Genomic DNA, 17,153 nt, shown 5'->3' on the forward strand with positions numbered 1-17,153 from the left:
CAACAGTGTCACTACCACTGGACTATATGGAAGACAGGATGTAAAAAACAGAAAGGACTTGCCACTGTGTCAGTATTACTTCAAATTCTTGTCTTCCCCAATCTACCTGCTACTATTTTTTTTTTCAGAGATAGCTTATGCATTAACAGCAGGAGACCTTCAGTAGGACACACTTACTCCATCTTTATCTGGAACCAGCCCAACTAGTACTTACCTACTAGTACTTATGAGAAATGTGGACATGGCAGCACATGCCTGTAATACTAGGTACTCAGAAGGCTGAAGCAGGAAGATCACAAATTTGAAGTCAGCCTGTGCAACTTAGCAAGACCCTGTCTCAGAATAAAAATAAAATGGGCAAAGGATCACGGGCAGAGTGCTTGCCTAGCATGTGTGAGGCCCTAGGTTGAACCACCATCACTAAAACAAAACAAAACAGAACAAAAAGAGCAAAAATCCTCATGAGAAAACTTAAAGAGCTGGTTACTTATACTCTTTCTTCTCCTCCTCAAAAATAATCATCCTAATAATAATAGTACAGTTTATTGTTCTTTACTGTGTTCTAGACATTGTGCTAAAAATCTTAAAATGGATCATGCCATTTAATCCTCATAAAGACCAATGAGGAAGGTACTGTTGTTAGCTCAATTTCCAGAGAAGAAAATAAAGACTTAGAGAAGTATCCTGTGTGGAACAGAGTTAGGAGCTAGCAGAGCCAATATTGCAACTTGGGCAGTGTAACTTTAAACCTCTGCTCTTGAACATCTATAAGCTGCAACTAGTCCCTCCCTTTCAGGTCTGTCTCTATAAAGTAGTGTTAAAGTGAAAAATTGTAAATGAGAAGGAAAAAAGCCAAACCCCATCATTGCCCCATTAATTTTGAGGGAAAAAACTGGAAATCTAAAAACCTCTATATTATTTGATGCTACTTTTCTAATTCAGGAGAATAATCCAACCATCAACATACAGTTTTAAAAAGTCATGTAATAAAAAAGTGCTGAGAAAAATAACAAAAAATGCTTTCAGTATCATTAGAGGCTTACTTTAGACTAAGTGAATACAGTATACTCTAGTCAAGAAATCAATAATTTTTGAGAAGTTAAAAACTTCAACCAAAACAACATAAATCTATGTAATGCTTTTTATTTACTGACCTCTAAAACAATCCAAAATTCTTATGGCTAATGGAACCTTCCAAACTAAAATGTTGTTCAACATGACAATTACTACAAAAATATATGTATTTTAATATAGTGCTTTCACTTCACCCAAGGAATCAACATAAGAACATTACATTTAGATAGTAAAATCAAATTACAAATATAAATATGAAATAATGTCATATTTCTGGTTTACTAGAAGACATATAACAGCATGACAATATGTTTAACAGCTTAGGTAAGAAAAGAAAATGGGCAGGGGTATCATGGAGGTATGCAAATATTAAACAATTCATATAATCCTTAGCCCTTCTGAGAAATATTTCTCATGGGAAATATGTAGCAAATATTCTGTAATACAGTGGGTTCCAGTCCATTATAGTGATCATTATTCTGATCATGTGTTCAAATAACTGCTGTTGTTTTTATCACAGTCATTCACTGCTTAACAAGCTGATACTGATACTATAAATCCCCTATGTAGTTTAATTGGGCACAGCAGTGCATGCCTATAATCCCAGTGACTCAGGAGGCTAAGGCAGGAGGACTGCAAGTTTAAAGTCAGTCTCAGCAACTGAGCGACGCTCTAAGCAACTTAGTGAGATCCTATCTCAAAATAAAACATAAAAAGAGGACTGGGGATGTGGCTCAGTGGTTAAGCACCCTTGGGTTCAATCCTTATTAGCAAAAAAAAAAAACAAAAAAAAAGGTAGTTTAAATTGGAAAAGCTTAAAGTAAAGAATATGTTATTCTTAACTACTTTTAGATATAACTGAGACATAATCAGCCATACTATTTTGTATAGTTAATTCCAGTTACTATAAGTTTATTGGTTATTAATAACACAAATTTTATGTTCCAAAAGAAATATAATGATCCAGCACAATGGTTACATTTAATTTTCTCTTAAAGACAGACAAACTAAATTTAAGAAGAACTGGCTTTTTTTGGTATTTCATTTTAAATTACTAATATAAATTTATCAGAGAAATAATTGTATATTTTGGCCAACATCAAATAATCTGTAAAAAGTTTCTGAGACAGATGCATTTCTTATTTAATTTTCAAAGATAAATAATGGCTTTCTAACAGAAAGCATTTATATTCCTAGCTCTCTAAAGTAAACATTAAAAATAAAGTACAAAAAAAAGATCTCCCAGCTTTTGAATAGCTCACTTAGTTACATAAAGTATTTTTTGTCAACACTTCCTCGTATTCAAAAGATATTTACTTCCTAAGAACATGACAAAAAGAGTCTTCATTTCAAACCAGTCAGTCCGTTTCCATGGCAACACTGCGGGATTCCTTGGCTACCATAAGTCGCATTAGTTGACTGTGGAATTTCTCAATCTTCTTTACATCTTGAGCTTGATCTGTTCTATACACCAAACACTGTCAGAAATTTTAAAATTATACATTAACTAAGTAAAACCAGATACTGGCACTGTGAAAACAGTAATTAGGAAAAACTCTGAGAGTCTTTCCTACTATTGTTTTGTTCAATTCTCTCTACAGTCAAAGGACAAACTGTACTCAAGTTCACAAGCTTCCAGCAATTACATTCCTTAAGAATGGTATTTTTGTCATTGTTATGGTTTTTTTTTTTTTTTTTTTTTTTGTACAGGGGATTGGACCCAGGGTCACTTTACCACTGAGAAACATTCCACAGCCCTTTTTATTTTTTATTTTGAGATAGAATCTTGCTAGGTTGCTTAGGGCCTTGCTAAATTGCTGGGCAGGCATCAAACTAGTGATCCTCCTGTCTCAGCCTTCCAAGTCAGTGGGACTACAGGAATGTACCACCATATCTGGCTTTAGGAATGGCATTTTGAATACCACTTCTGAGGATTCAAAATTATTCAATATCTACTAGAAACTTCTAAAAAATGATCAGTTAGTAATGTATTAAATCCTGTTGTGGGCTGTTGAGAAGAATTCAAGGACTTAAATTAGATATTCTCTCCTGGAACACAGTCACTAATAACTGAGTTACAGTGGGAAAAAAAGCCAAAAAAATCTTAGGATCCCGTTCCCTATCTGTGAAATTATGGGTTTAACAATATTTTTCTTCAAAGTCTAGAATTCCCTGCTTCTAGCTGGTGCATAATTAAATCAAACCAACTAAGTCTGTCCAATCTTGATTTTCTGAAGGTATTTATTATAATTTTTAAACCAACCCAAAACCTTAGATATGCTTATAGTTAGTCAAAAACCATTTGTTCTAAAATCTTCAAACACACCAACTTTGAGCTGGCAGCCTTTTCTCATTTTGTAATTAGGTCCATTTTTCTTTAACCCACCTAGAGGTCCACATGAGTTTTATACAACAGGAACTAATGATCCTATAATAAGTCATTAACTTAAATGACTTGGAAATTCAACCTCACCATGCCCAACTGATCTGAATTCATGTAGTCTTTAAAGAACTCACTTAAAAAAAAAAAAAAATTTAGGGCTGGGGATGTGGCTCAAGTGGTAGCGTGCTCGTCTGGCATGCGCGAGGCACTGGGTTCAATCCTCAGCACCACATAAAAATAAAAATAAAGATACTGTGCCACCTAAAACTAAAAAAAAAAATTAATTAATTAAAAAAATTACCCACACTGTACAAATTTGTATGAAAACCTTGTAATAAGGCCATACTAAGGCAGACACGGTGGTACATGCCTACATTAAACCCAGAAACTTGGGAGGCTATAAAGCAAAGGATCCTAAGTGTGAGGTCAGCCTCAGCAACTTAAAAAGCCCTTGTCTCAAAATAAAAATATATAAAAATATTTATATATTTAAATATATAAATATATTTTATATATTTAAATAATAAAATATATAGCTCAATGATAAAACACCCCGGGGTTCAATACCCAGTGCCCAAGAAAGAGAAAATTATAAATCATTTGGGGGATTAGGGGGAAAAGTGATACATACATGCAATCATAAAAAATAGAGCTATGTGGTGATAATGATGAATACAGTTTAAGACCAAGTTTTCTGATAAAATTATTAGCTTTTAAAATTAGTGAAGGCAATATACAAACTTTTTTTAGTCCCTTCTGGATATTTCTAGATATGGTTTAATTCTTAGTAGTTTTAGGAAATGGAATAAAAAAATGCCAAATAAATTATTTCTGATATTGTTTAACATGGATCCTTAAATTATGAGGGGCAAAAAAGCTATTACTTGGAGATAAAGACTTTTTTTAAAAAAAAATTCACTTCTCCTTATCTATTTCTTTTTCTTTCTTTTCTTTTTTTTTTTTTTTTTTTGTGTGTGTGTATGTTGCTGGGGATTGAACCCAGGGTCTTGTGCATGCTAAGCAAGCACTCTACCAACTGAGCTATATCCCCAGCCCTTCTTTTCTATTTCTAAATGTCAGAGTTCTCGGTCAGACTTGAAAAAACTTTTAAACAAGTCCTTGGCAACCTCCAAATTATTCTTGGTGACTTTGATATCCCTCTGGCCAAAACTGAGACCAGAGGGGCACACATACAAAAAAATCACCTTGAGATAAAGCCTTTGTATTAAAATTTATTCTGCATTTCCCCTCCCCGGTTTTAAAACAAGGCATATCTGTTTCTCTTCAGCAGGTATATCTTAACCACTCTGGGATAATCACAATTAAACTTTTTCTTAATGTGGAATGCTCAAGATTCAAGAATACATTTATTTAATCTAACAAGTCACAAGCACTAATGCTAGATACTTTCATGTATTTTGTTTGCTTTCCACAACATCACAATCAGGTAAACAGACTATTATTATGGCATTTTATAGATGAGGAAACTGAGATCCAGAAGGGCAAATTTTTCCAAGGTCAAAATGCTAATAAATGGTTAAGCTAGGATTCAGACCTCTTGAATCATCTCAATTTTTTCTTCCTTTTCCACATTTTTAGTTACTCCACCAGATTCAACTGGTCCTTAGGAAACATGGTAATCATTAAAAGTTCTGACTTCATGCAACCTCATAATAGAACCCCAGACACAAATATGATATATGACCAAAAGTGATTTTTTAGAAGAATTAATCTATTTTTAAAAATATTTACTGAGTACTCTCTGGATCAAGATAGACTAAGGGTAAGAATACAGGTAAGAATATTATTCATCTACCTCTATTATCTTGAAGCAATAAGTCTATTTTTAAAAAAGTTTTTTAGTTGTTGATGGACCTTTATTTTATTCATTTATTTATGTGTGGTGCTGAGAATTGAACCCAGTGCCTCACACACACGAGGCAAGTCCTCTACTACTGAGCCACAACCCCAGCCCAGCAATAAGTCTATTAAAAAGATAATTGTGATACAGCACAAGAGAAATCAAAAAGAAATGAAACAATCCTCATGAGTCTGGTTCTGAAAGATGATCAGTCTTCCCACATTGGGAATGGGGGTGGGATTCAATATTGCAAAGGAAGAAACAAAATGTTCAAAAGCAGAGGCCTAACCACAGTATGTTAAAGGAGCTCTTAAGTAAAATAGAAAATAGAGAATAGGGGAATATGAAATTGAAGAAAGAAAGATTGTGGCAGCAATAAAGAGTGAACAAAAGAAGAAAGGATATAGTTGGAAGTCTATTCTAACAGGCCAGACAAGAGATAAAATCCTAAACATAAAGAGAGTAAGTGCAAAGATGGAGAGTCTGTGCAGGAAAAATGAGGAAGGAGCTCTTGAATCAGTAACTCCAAATGCCTAGCAAAGTGTGTGTGATTTATGAGGAGATCAAAACAGGTTTCAAATAAACAATGAGTGGACAGGAGAATGAGAGAAATGATCCCAAGGTTTCTGACCAGGTGGATGGCAATGCAACTCAAGTAGGAAGAGAAGGAGCCAGACAGAAATGAGCTGATAAGCTCCACTCTGGAGGGACTTACTTTGAATAGTATTTGAGGCAAAGATACTTAAGAGTTAAATCATGACATCAGAAGAAAAATGGGAACTAAACACGCAAACTTGCAAGGAGACACAAATATAAGCAATACTGGACTCAACTGAAGGAATTGCTCCAGATGTCATAATATGAAAAAGACAACAAAGGAGAGAATTCTAGGGAAACAAATATTTATGGAGACACAGCAAAGAAATAATTATCAAAGAATGAGACAGAAACAAAGAAAGCCAAGATAAAATTTAGCCACATGTGTCAAAATAATAATTTCCATGAGAGAGCAGTCTTTGTATCAAAATGAGCAAGGATCAAACAAAATATGAAGTGATGAGACTACTGGGTTTGAAAAAAAGATGCTGCTCATGAGCTCTCACCAAGAGCAGTGTGAGTGGTACAAACCAGATGACAGAGGGCCAAGGAAGGAATGGGATGGGAGGAAGTAAGAAGAGTGAGAACATCAAGAAAGAAGAGAGATACAATAACAAAGTCTATAACTTGTGTTCAAATACATTGTTTACTACTACTTGTTTTATTTTTTGTGATGCTGTGGACTGAATCCAGGGCCTCATGCAGGTGAGGCAAGTGCTCTAGCACTGACCTATATACCCAGCCCCACTGTTTATTTCTCTCACAAACAAAAATGAAACCTTTCCTCTCCTATATTCAATTTTGGCCTCTATGTTTCTTTTGCTTAAGGTCCAGAGAAAGCACTGTTAAGCCATACCTGACAAGCTGCAATGATGAGGCAAGTAAAATTATTTCTTGAATGTCTATAAAAGTAGCTTCTAGAATGAGGCTCATCATTTTGGAATAAAAGGCAAAAGAAGCATCCTAATGGGTAATCTGCATAAATTCTATATAAATAATTTCAAGTGATCAACTCAAAAAAATCTGAAAGTATGCAACAAATAAAAATGTATACTTACAACTAAATCATCTGTTACTTTAATACACAGACTCCCATCAGAATGCCTATATTTGAGAACGACACGTGCCTGAAATAAAAACACATATTTAGAAATAGTAAAGACAGATGTCATTTCTCTAAATAATTTAGTCTTCAGGTAGGCTGAAAGGATCCTTTTTAGAATAAACACCCAAAACATCTAAAGGCATCTTTATTGTAGTCTTGTAATTACTGAAATTATAAGTTTCAAAAAAAAGAAGTCATTTTAGTTCATTCCTTGTGCTACACTTTAAACACTTAAAAAAAAAAAAAAGTGGGAAGGCTGGGGCTGTAGCTCAGTGGTAGAGCACTTGCCTTGCACATGTGAGGCATTGGGTTCAATCCTCAACACCACTTAAAAATAAATAAAAATATTTTTTAAAAACTTGGATATTATAATTGCAGCCAATCTAAAGAAAACTCCCAAAGCATATTCATACTCAGGGAATGTCTCTGAAGACTATAAGATAGTTTGGCTTTTTTTCCCAATGAGAATATATGCCAGCACACCTAGTCATGGAGAAATAACAGGAAAACAAATAAGCAGAAATGGCTGGTTAATAAGTCCAATTACAGTGCTGGAGATATAGCTCAGTGGTAGAGCACTTGCCTAGCATGCCTGAAGCCCTGGGTTTAATCCCCACCACCACAAAAATAAAAACAAACAAAAAGCTCAAATTCATTTTTCAGGGAAACAGTGCTTCAGTGCTGGATAGAGTTTCTATCCTTCCATGGCTGTCAGAAGGCAGATTCAAAAAGAAGTCTCTTAGCAACAACTTTTCCAAAAACCTACACTGATGTTGTTCAGTATTCTAGTTAAGTAGCCAAGATATTGTTCAGATATTAGAATATAATATAAGACAATATCCAGTAACTTCCAGATTCTGTGAACTTTTTTTTGTTCTTTTACTGATGGATGTAAGCAAGCATAATCAGCAGTCAGGTTTTTTTGTTTGTTTGTTTTTGCTATACAATACCAGTAACTCTTGCTTAGCTAGCTGTTTCAAAAACTGCGAAGAATCTACAAGCCAAAACAGGAATATAGTTTTAAAATGCTTACAATGTAGCACAAAAAGTGTCAAAAACAATTCTGGAAACTAAAAAGGGCTAATAATACAGCTATAACCTACAACTTTTCCCATTATGCTCTCTGTACTCCTGTGATTGCAAAAAAAAAAAAAAAAAAAGTTACATCTCTTGGAGATGTGTCTTGATAAGGGAAACGGAATTCACCCGCATTTAAGTAGAGAGAAATAATAACCAGAATGTTTGTGAAATATTTATTGAACTATTAAACTGTTTTACTTATTTTTAAAAATTTAATTTTAAAAACAAAAGAAACCAAAATTTAAAAATATACTAAGCATGACAACTATATAAAGTTTTAACTCTCAGTTAAGAGAATACTCACTGGTTTCACTAGAAGAAATGAGAGTTAAAGGGCATATGGTTCTGCAAGATAGGATTCTGTTTTGTAGCTTAAGGGGCACCTGAGCCACTGTGTCACGCACGTGCCAGGAAAGGAGAGGAAAAAAGTCAAGATTTTTGCCCTCTTAGGAACTTTGAATTCAACCAACCAAAATAATCAAAACATAAAACAGAATTAATTAAGTCCTATAAAGGCATACATAGGTAAACCACAAAAAAAGAGAAAACAATTTACACTGGGAGAAGGGAAAGAGTCACTTCTTTTAGGAGCTATCCTTGAAAATGTGTTATAGTTTAGATATGAGATGCCTCCCCAAAAGCTCACTTAATGCAGGAACATTCAGAGGTGAAATAATTAGGTTATGAGAACTATCACCTAATAAGGAAATTAGTCCATTTACTGGATTAATAATTTCAATGGATTACTGGGTGGTAACTGTAGACAGGTGGGATGAGGCTGGAGTAAGGAGGTCACTGGGGGTACACCTTGGAAATTATATTTTGTCCCTGGCTTCTCACTCTCTGCTCTGCTTCCAGGCTGCCCTGAGCTAAGCAGCCTTTTTCCACACCTTTCTTCTGTCTCACTTCAGGCCCAAAGCAATGGAGTCAACTAACCATGGATGGAGATCTCTGCATCAGCAAGTCAAAATAAACCTTTCCTTGTCTAATTTGTTCTTGTCAGGTATTTTGGTCAGAGTGACAAAAAGTTGACTAAAAGAAAAATGCATTTTTCCCCCCTCTAAGAAAGAAGGTTGGAGAAAGGATAAGTATTCTGAATAATGATCTGATGAATTCTATAGTTTCATTGAGTCTATAGTTGAAGATGGTGGAAATGGGGGTAAATAATGCCTGACTGGAAAGAGGGTCAGACAGAGACTGAGAGTTAGTGAAGTTTAATGAAGTTTTTAAAGCAGGGAACAATTCAATTTTTATTTTTTAGACAGCTGTAGCAGGTGTGAAGGAGAGACTAAAAAGGGCAGACAGAGTAACTAAGAAGTTATTATACAGTCTATCAGTAATACCATTTTCAATTAGAGCTATGTTGAGAGTGGTAAAAGATGACAGATACAATCATCAACCTAAATATGCTGGTATGAGAGGACAGAGATTTTGGAAAATAGACTCCAGAGTCCTGAAAAAAAAAACTTTCTTTCTTTTTCTTTTAGTACCAGGAATTGAACCCAGAAGCACTTAACCACTGAGCCATATCCTCAACCCCTTTTTTTTTAAATTTACTTTTTTTGTGGTGCTGGGGATTGAACTCAGGACCTTGTGCATGCGAGTCAAGCACTCTACCAACTGAGCTATATCCCCAGTCTTTTTTATTTTTTGAGACAATCTCCCTAAGTTGCTGAGGCTGACTTTGAACTTGTGATCTTCTTGCCTCAGCATTCTAAGTCACTGGGATAACAGGGGTGTGTCACTGCACCTGGCCAAAATTTTTTCTTTATCCCTGGTAAGAGCAGAATGGACTTGGAGTTCAGAGCCTAAATCTGTATTTCAGCTTAATCTCTTAGATATTAGGCAAACAATTTATGGAATCTAAGACTGTTTATTTATCCACTTCAATGGGTTGCTATCATGGTTTGGATCTTGAATGTTTCCCCAGAAGCTCATGTTGTGGGCAATGCAGCAATGATGATTCATGAGGGCTCTGACCTCATCAGTAGACTCATCCATTTGATGGATTAATAATCTGAATGGCCTAGGTGCTAACTATATGCAGGGAGGGCACAGCTAGAGGAAGTGGGTCAGTGGGAGCATGACCTTAGGGGCTATATCTGTCCCTGGCCTCTTCTCTGTTTCCTGGTTGCCCTGAGCTAAGAAGCTCTCTTCCACCACACCATTGGCATGATCTTCTGCCTCACTCAGAGAAATGGCATCGGCCTACCATGGACCTCTGAACCCATGAGTCCAAAATAAACTTTCCCTCTTCTAAATTGCTTTTGTTAAGTATTAAGGACACGAATGACTCAAAGCTAACTAACACAGTTGCTGCAGTTGTTTTAATAAATTATACATACACATTCCAATTATACATTCTGCGGTATTTATTTTTAGTTTTGAACCCCAGGCTTCATGCTTACCAGGCAAGCACTCTCCACTGAACCACATCTCTAGCCCTAAACTATACATATATGAAAGACGCCTGTCACATAGAACGCACTCAATAAAACTCTTTTCATCCTCTCCATCCAAAAATCAGTTAAAAGGCAGTAGAAAGCCATCATGAGGATGCAGGAGTTTTTAGGCCACTGAAATTATTCAGCTGGGTGAAGAACTGAAAGGTTCTCCCTCTTGTCTAGTCTAGAAATGCTTTTGCACAGTGATGTTTTCCAATTACTATTTTAATTTTCATTTGCCCTATAACTACTGCCACATTCTTGAAATATAGCCCCTCTTGAGGTGACTCTGTATATTCTTTACTGTCTTTTCAAATATTTTTGAAAATATTTGAATATTTTCAAAATATTCAAATATTTTGAATATTTTGATTCAAAATATTTGAATATTTATATATTCAAATACAAAAATATTTGAATATATAAATCTGTGGGTGCTTTTGGACAAAAATCTTATACTATCTTCATGGACTGAAGAAACAAATGACCCTGTGACCAGGGGAAAGGAAAACCACCAAATGGAACAGTCAGCACTCACTAGTGTCACAAGTAAGTACTTGATTTCAAAAATATCTAATTCACTTCATTATTTATTATATCACTTTATGAAGAACCTTAATATTTTACAAATGAAACTAATAAAGTATTGTTATATCAGTTTAAAAATGGCACTGAAAATGTTTTAGTATTTTGGTTATTTAGGTCTTTCCATTGGTCTAATACTATTTTTAATTATAGTATCAACACATTTTGCTGCCCCATTTAAATGATGCTCAATATAAACAACATGTGGCGTGGGAGTTACAGGTTACCAGCCCAATATATACCTTTAAAACACAGTTCATATTATTTACTGATTGATCAATGAAAATCTGACTCAGTAAAATCTGAGCCCCGTTTCTTGAGAGTAACCGCTTTTCTTTTTCTTTCTTCTCCAAAGGATATATTCACATTTATCCATAGTACCTTCCAAAAATACCAGCTCCTTAAGGGATAGGCTGCAATCTTCCCTTTGTGTTTCCCAGAGAAGTAAATCTGGCATGGTGAGGTGGGGAATGAAACCTTTTGCAAACATTTATGCATAAGTGCGTTTTCCTGGAACAGGGTGCAAACATTCTCAAAAAAGGCCACGGACCCTCAAAACATTAAGAACCCCCTTTGGGCAGGGACATATCTGCTTCCAAACAGATTTCTTTAAAGAACGCCTGGGCTGTCAAAAGAATTAACATCACTGTTTTATATATCCGAGGTACATTTATTTACATCTTGGTGGTAGGGGAAATGGGCACCAAGACACCTAACGGACAGGAATCCGAGGCTGCAGAGGGAGGAGCCCCGTCCTTAGAGACACGTAAATCCATCAAAGCCATAGAGGAAGTTCAGGGACTGGAAGCGTCTGTACTGACGGTTATGAATGAAACGATCCTAACTGATGTCATCAGGACCTCACTGGGCCACTCGAGTCGGGGATAGGGACAGGACAGCAGGTACAATTAGATTTGGCGGGGTCCATCTCGGCTCCCTCCCACCACCTCCTGGGAATACTAGAGAAACCCCTGAGCTCAAGCGGACGACAGGGAAGACATTCTGATCCCGGGTTGGTACCCGAGGCAGAGGCCCCACTATTTACCTTCATAGGGTCAGCGAGGTAGAGCTTTTCGGCCGCGCGGCTAAACTCCTCCCAGGTCTGGTACTGCGGCATCGTGGCCTGGGATGGAATGGGAATGAGAAGCAAGCCTAAGGGACCGGAGGCGGCACTGCCTGGCCCACCTACCTACCTACAACCTGCGGTAGCCGACCAACGTAGGAGTCCCAGCTGCTCAAAGATGGTGGTGCCTCCTCGCACCAACGCCTTGCTCCGTTGGACAGCTCCGACCGCGCTTGACCAATGGGCAAGAGGGATGTTACGAGGGAGGGGGCGGAGCCCCCAGCGTGTAGCCCAAGGAAGTCAAGAGCAGGCCGATGGATGGCGTTTGCCACAGCGCCTCCTGCAGGAGTGGAGGGGCAGCGTCTCTCCGGTTGCCCCCTGGGTTGGACTGCAATAATGAAGCCCAGGTTCCTTTAACAAAGATTGAGCGGCTCAATCACAAAGATTGTGATAGGAGCGAGATATAAGCATGAAATGACAAGGTCCAGCCATCACACACATAGTCTGGTGAAGGAAGGGAGACACATAACAGGATTGAAATCAAAATCTTTCTATGGTAAATATTTATTTAGAGCCAGTGCAGCGAGCCCAAAAGAATGGTTATTTGGGGGTGGGGGATAAGCTCACAGAGGCTGACACAAGTTGAACTGGCAGGCAAGGAAGAGGCCCATTGTAGATCTGCAGTGAACTATTAATATAAAAGGTGTTTAGGGGACGTGAGAAGAGTAGAAAGGAGAGGAGCCATATCATTGTATATGTTAGGATATGAAATTTGAATTTTGTCCATCAGGCCATTGGTGCCATAGAAAGGTACCTTTTACAAATAAAGTTTATTGAGGTATATTTTACATATAATAAAACGCACCAATTTTAAGTGTACAGTTTCATGCATTTTGACAAATGTATATACCCATTGGGTATATACCCACATACCTAAATACCACAATCAAGATATAGAACATTTTTCATCTCCAGAAATTTCCCTCATGCTTCCTTATATTCAGTTTCCAAACTTTCACTCCTATTCCTATGAATATGCTTTAAACATATATATTTTTAAAATTCTTTTGGTACTGGGGATTGAACCCAGGGGCACTTCACCACTGAGCTACATCCCCAGCCCTTTTTATTTATTTATTTTTATTTTGAGAAAGGATCTTTCTAAGTTGTTGAGAGCCTTGCTAAGTCCTGAGGCTGGCTTAGAACTTGCAGTCCTCTTTCTCAGCCTCTGGAGTCACTAGGATTACAGGTGTGTGCCATCCTATCCAGTACAGATATACTTTCTGCTACTATAGATTAGTACTTTTTGTCCTTTGAAAGGCTTTAAGCAGATCCCCCCCCCCTTTTTTTATTAATTTTCTTCCTCTTTCTCCTTCTTCTCTTCCTCCTCCCCCGCTCCTATCTTGCTATATTACCCAGGCTAGCACTCAAGCATTCTTCCTGCTTCTAACCATATTTGCATTTTACAGGGCTGCAGCTGCATGTTAAGACTGATTGAAAGCTGCGTGCACTTGTGCAGGCCTGTAATCACAGTGGCTCGGGAGATTGAGGAAGGAGGATCGAGAGTTCAAAGCCAGCTTCAGCAACTTAGCAAGGCCCTAAGCAGCTTAGCAAGATGCTGTCTCTAAATAAAAAGAATAAAAAATGGGCTGGGGATGTTGCTCAGTGGTTAAGCACCCCTGGGTTAAATTCCCAGTACCAAAAAATAAAAAAGACTGAATTGAAGTGGTACAAGCCCGGAGGCAGGGACACCTCGTAAGATGCTGCAGAGGCTGAGGATATAGCTCCAGTTGGTAGAATGCTTGCCTCGCATGCACAAGGCCCTGAGTTTGATCTCTAGCACAGAAAGAAAAGAAAAGAAAGACAGGAAAGATGCTATTGCATAAAAAGGCATGAGAGACTATGGGGTATGGATCTGAATTAAGGCACTAGTTTAGGAATGGAGAGTTACAGATTTGAGATTCACTTGGTCAATGATTGGATGAGGGCTATGAGGGAAAGAAAGGAGTAGAGAATGACTCTTAGGTCAGTAGAGGAGGTGATACCATTGACTGATGTAGGGGAAAAGGAAGAACAGGATTAGGAAATATATCAGGGAAGACAGTGATTAATTTCTAGACTTGATAAGCATGAAGTTTCTTTGTGACATTCAGGTGGAGTTGTGGAGATGGCTGGTAGCTGAGCTGAGCCTCTCTACATGAAAATCCAGGAGAGGTTTGATACAGAAGTAATCAGCAGATAGGTCTGAGTTGAGTTTTCTCAGGGAGAAGATATACTGTAAGAAGACAAACTCTGGGTAATGATTATATGGACAAAGATTTAGAGAGAAGAAATAGAGTCCACCAAAGAGGAAGAGATTATCAAGGAGGTAAAAGGAGATTGAGAGTGAGAGGTGATGAGGGTTCTGGAAAGGGAGTGATCAGTTGTATCAGATGGCAGAGTGTAAGTTCAATGAGAACCAAAATGAATCAACTGCTTCTAGTTATTGGAGGTCTATGGTGACTTTTTGCCAAAGAAGCCTCAGTAGACTAGAATTCAGGGTGGAACTCACTGCAGGAGGCTGAAAAGGTAGGAAAGTGATGGAAGCTGCTTTATTCTGTTCCCTATAAATGCATTATTGTGATCAGAGGGGAACACCGGGTTAAAAAAAAATGTTGTGTTTTAAGATGGAAAGATTCTGTGCATGTTTGTAACTTTCAGGGAAGTATGCAGAAGAGATGGAGAAATTGAGGAAAGCAAGATCTGAAGGAGAAAGGTAAAGAGAAGATCGAAGGTGCAGAGAAGTGAAAAGAGAAGGTTCACCATTGCCTTTGAAGTAGTGGGGAAGGAGAAAAAGAGGAGTGAGAGTCTAAGTGAATGTGCAGATACAAGGGCAATAAAGTACATTTTCTTTTTCACCTAAAAGGCATCTTCTGAGATAGGAGAGCAAGAGTGGGTTTAGGAGAAGATTTAGAAAATCCATTGTGAAGAATGAGTAAGGAAGTCAACAAAACCCTCAAAAGCAGTCTGTTAAGCAGAGCTGAAAGCCCTGCTGGTATTGGAAGTTACACTCTGGGTATATCCTTAACTGGAGTCTGTCTCCAGCACCACCCAAAATGAAAATGGCAGATGTTAGGTCAGGCAGAAGGACAAAGGAACAAAAATGTTGGCAGTACTGGAAAAAGAATGGTTGAAGTGATAATTCATGGGATGCAGGTGAGATAAGTGGTAATTAAATCAAAAGAGAAAAGTTAAGGGTTCAGAATTTCAAGGAAATTTGAAGTCAATATAATAAGAAAAGGGAACTAAAGAGATAGATTGAATGTGAGGTTTTAACCTTTCAGAGGAGCAATGGTTCCTGGTGAGGCCAGTTGGGTCATCTACACAGATATTAAACTCACTTGTGAATAAGAAAAGGAATAAGATGAAGAAGAAGCCAAGGGCCCAAATCCTCAGTTAATGAGAATAAGGTGTGTGTGGGTGGGTGTGGGGTTTGGCATGTGAGGTAGGGATGTAGGAGCCATAAAGAACAGAAGCAAGGGGCTGGGGTTGTGGCTCAGTGGTAGAGCACTCGCCTAGCACAAGCGAGGCCCTGGGTTCGATCCTCAGCACCAAATAAAAATAAATAAAATAATATAGTGTCCAACTACAACTAAAAAATAAATATGGAAAGAAAAAACAGAAGCGAGCAGAGACAAGGGGCAGAGCTGGTCAGAAGGACCCTCTGGGAAGAGGAGTTCTTGTCTGAAGATGAGCAGAGACAAGGGGCAGAGCTGGTCAGAAGGACCCTCTGGGAAGAGGAATTCTTGTCTGAAGATGCAAACAATGGAAGTTATGACAATGCTAAGTTTGCCTTCTGTCACAACAAAGAACATAAGAGAGCAATTTCAATTCTATTCAGGAAAAAAATAAACACCCCACAATTGAAGCACCCACCCAGGCAAAGACCTGGAGCTGGGTTATGCTCTGCCTCACAGAGCTCACGGCCCAGCAAGGAGGAAGACAGTTAAAATCTGATTTCCATTGTGAAGCTCCCCAACCCTATAGTTCCAGCATCACCCAGCTTAGAGCCCAGCGCCAGCCCCTGAAGAGGGAGATAAATAAGATGAGGAGTAAGTTAGGACAACTGCCCTTCATCATTCAAATGTTTCCAGCCACCCTCGGATGCATTCTTTAAACTGGGTCATTCCTTTCCAACCATGGAGACATGGCTTCCAAAAACTATCAATTTATCCTTTATAAATTGCTCACACAGGCACAATATCAGAAAAAGAAAAATTCCTTTCATTCCCATCCAGGAAAAGCAGAGCTTCTTGCCCTTTGTAGTTATCTTTTCTGCTTCGTTTTCCCATATACCTCTCATTTGAGACTTAAAACAACTCTGCCAGGGTGGTTCTTATCACAATTCCAAATTCTGAAAAGCTCTAGAAAATAAAAGTATCTCAGTCCTGACCTCAACTAAGGTTGCTTAAAGTCCTTTGGTTCTACTTGGTGTTGTTTGGTTACTAAATGGAACCCAGCAGACTCTGCAGGCAGTGTTATGTAATACATGGTATGTGCATCCTATTACCTTTCTAGAATCCAACAAGCTATGTACTCCAGGACACATGTGGCCTCAAGGATTTTTTTTTATGAATGTATTTATTAGTTTGTATACTGGATATTGAGCTCAGTACTTTATCACTAAACTACATCCCCAGACATTTTTTTAATTTTTTATTTTAATTAGGATCTCACTAAGATGCTTATGGCTTCACTGAGTTGCTGAGGTTGTCCTTGAATTCATGATCCTCCCGCCTCAACTTTTCAAGTCAACTGGGATTATAGTTGTGTACCACCAAGCCCTGCCAGCCCGATGGGTTTTTAGATGAGGATTTGACCCTAAGAGTTACAGAACTTTGCAACTCTCCTTTACATGAGTTGAAGAAACCAAGTCTGAGAAACTATACTACCCAAATTGGCATGGATATTGCTCTTGATGG

At 37.8% G+C, this 17,153-nt stretch overlaps 1 protein-coding gene across 1 annotated transcript; it reads right to left on the reverse strand.

Moving 5' to 3' along the window:
- Window positions 1-1,127: 1,127 nt before the first annotated feature.
- Srp9 (signal recognition particle 9) lies at window positions 1,128-12,453 on the reverse strand. Its single transcript, XM_015483595.2, has 4 exons — window positions 12,323-12,453; window positions 12,175-12,252; window positions 6,974-7,042; window positions 1,128-2,552 (listed from the first exon to the last, which is right to left on the reverse strand). The coding sequence occupies exons 2-4, from the start codon at window positions 12,244-12,246 to the stop codon at window positions 2,433-2,435; spliced, it is 261 nt and encodes an 86-aa protein (XP_015339081.1). The 5' UTR covers window positions 12,247-12,252; window positions 12,323-12,453; the 3' UTR covers window positions 1,128-2,432.
- Between the last annotated feature and the right edge of the window lie 4,700 nt (window positions 12,454-17,153).

This window comes from Marmota marmota, unplaced genomic scaffold (assembly GCF_001458135.2).
Source record: "Marmota marmota marmota unplaced genomic scaffold, marMar, whole genome shotgun sequence".
NCBI classification, from domain to species: Eukaryota; Metazoa; Chordata; class Mammalia; order Rodentia; family Sciuridae; genus Marmota; species Marmota marmota.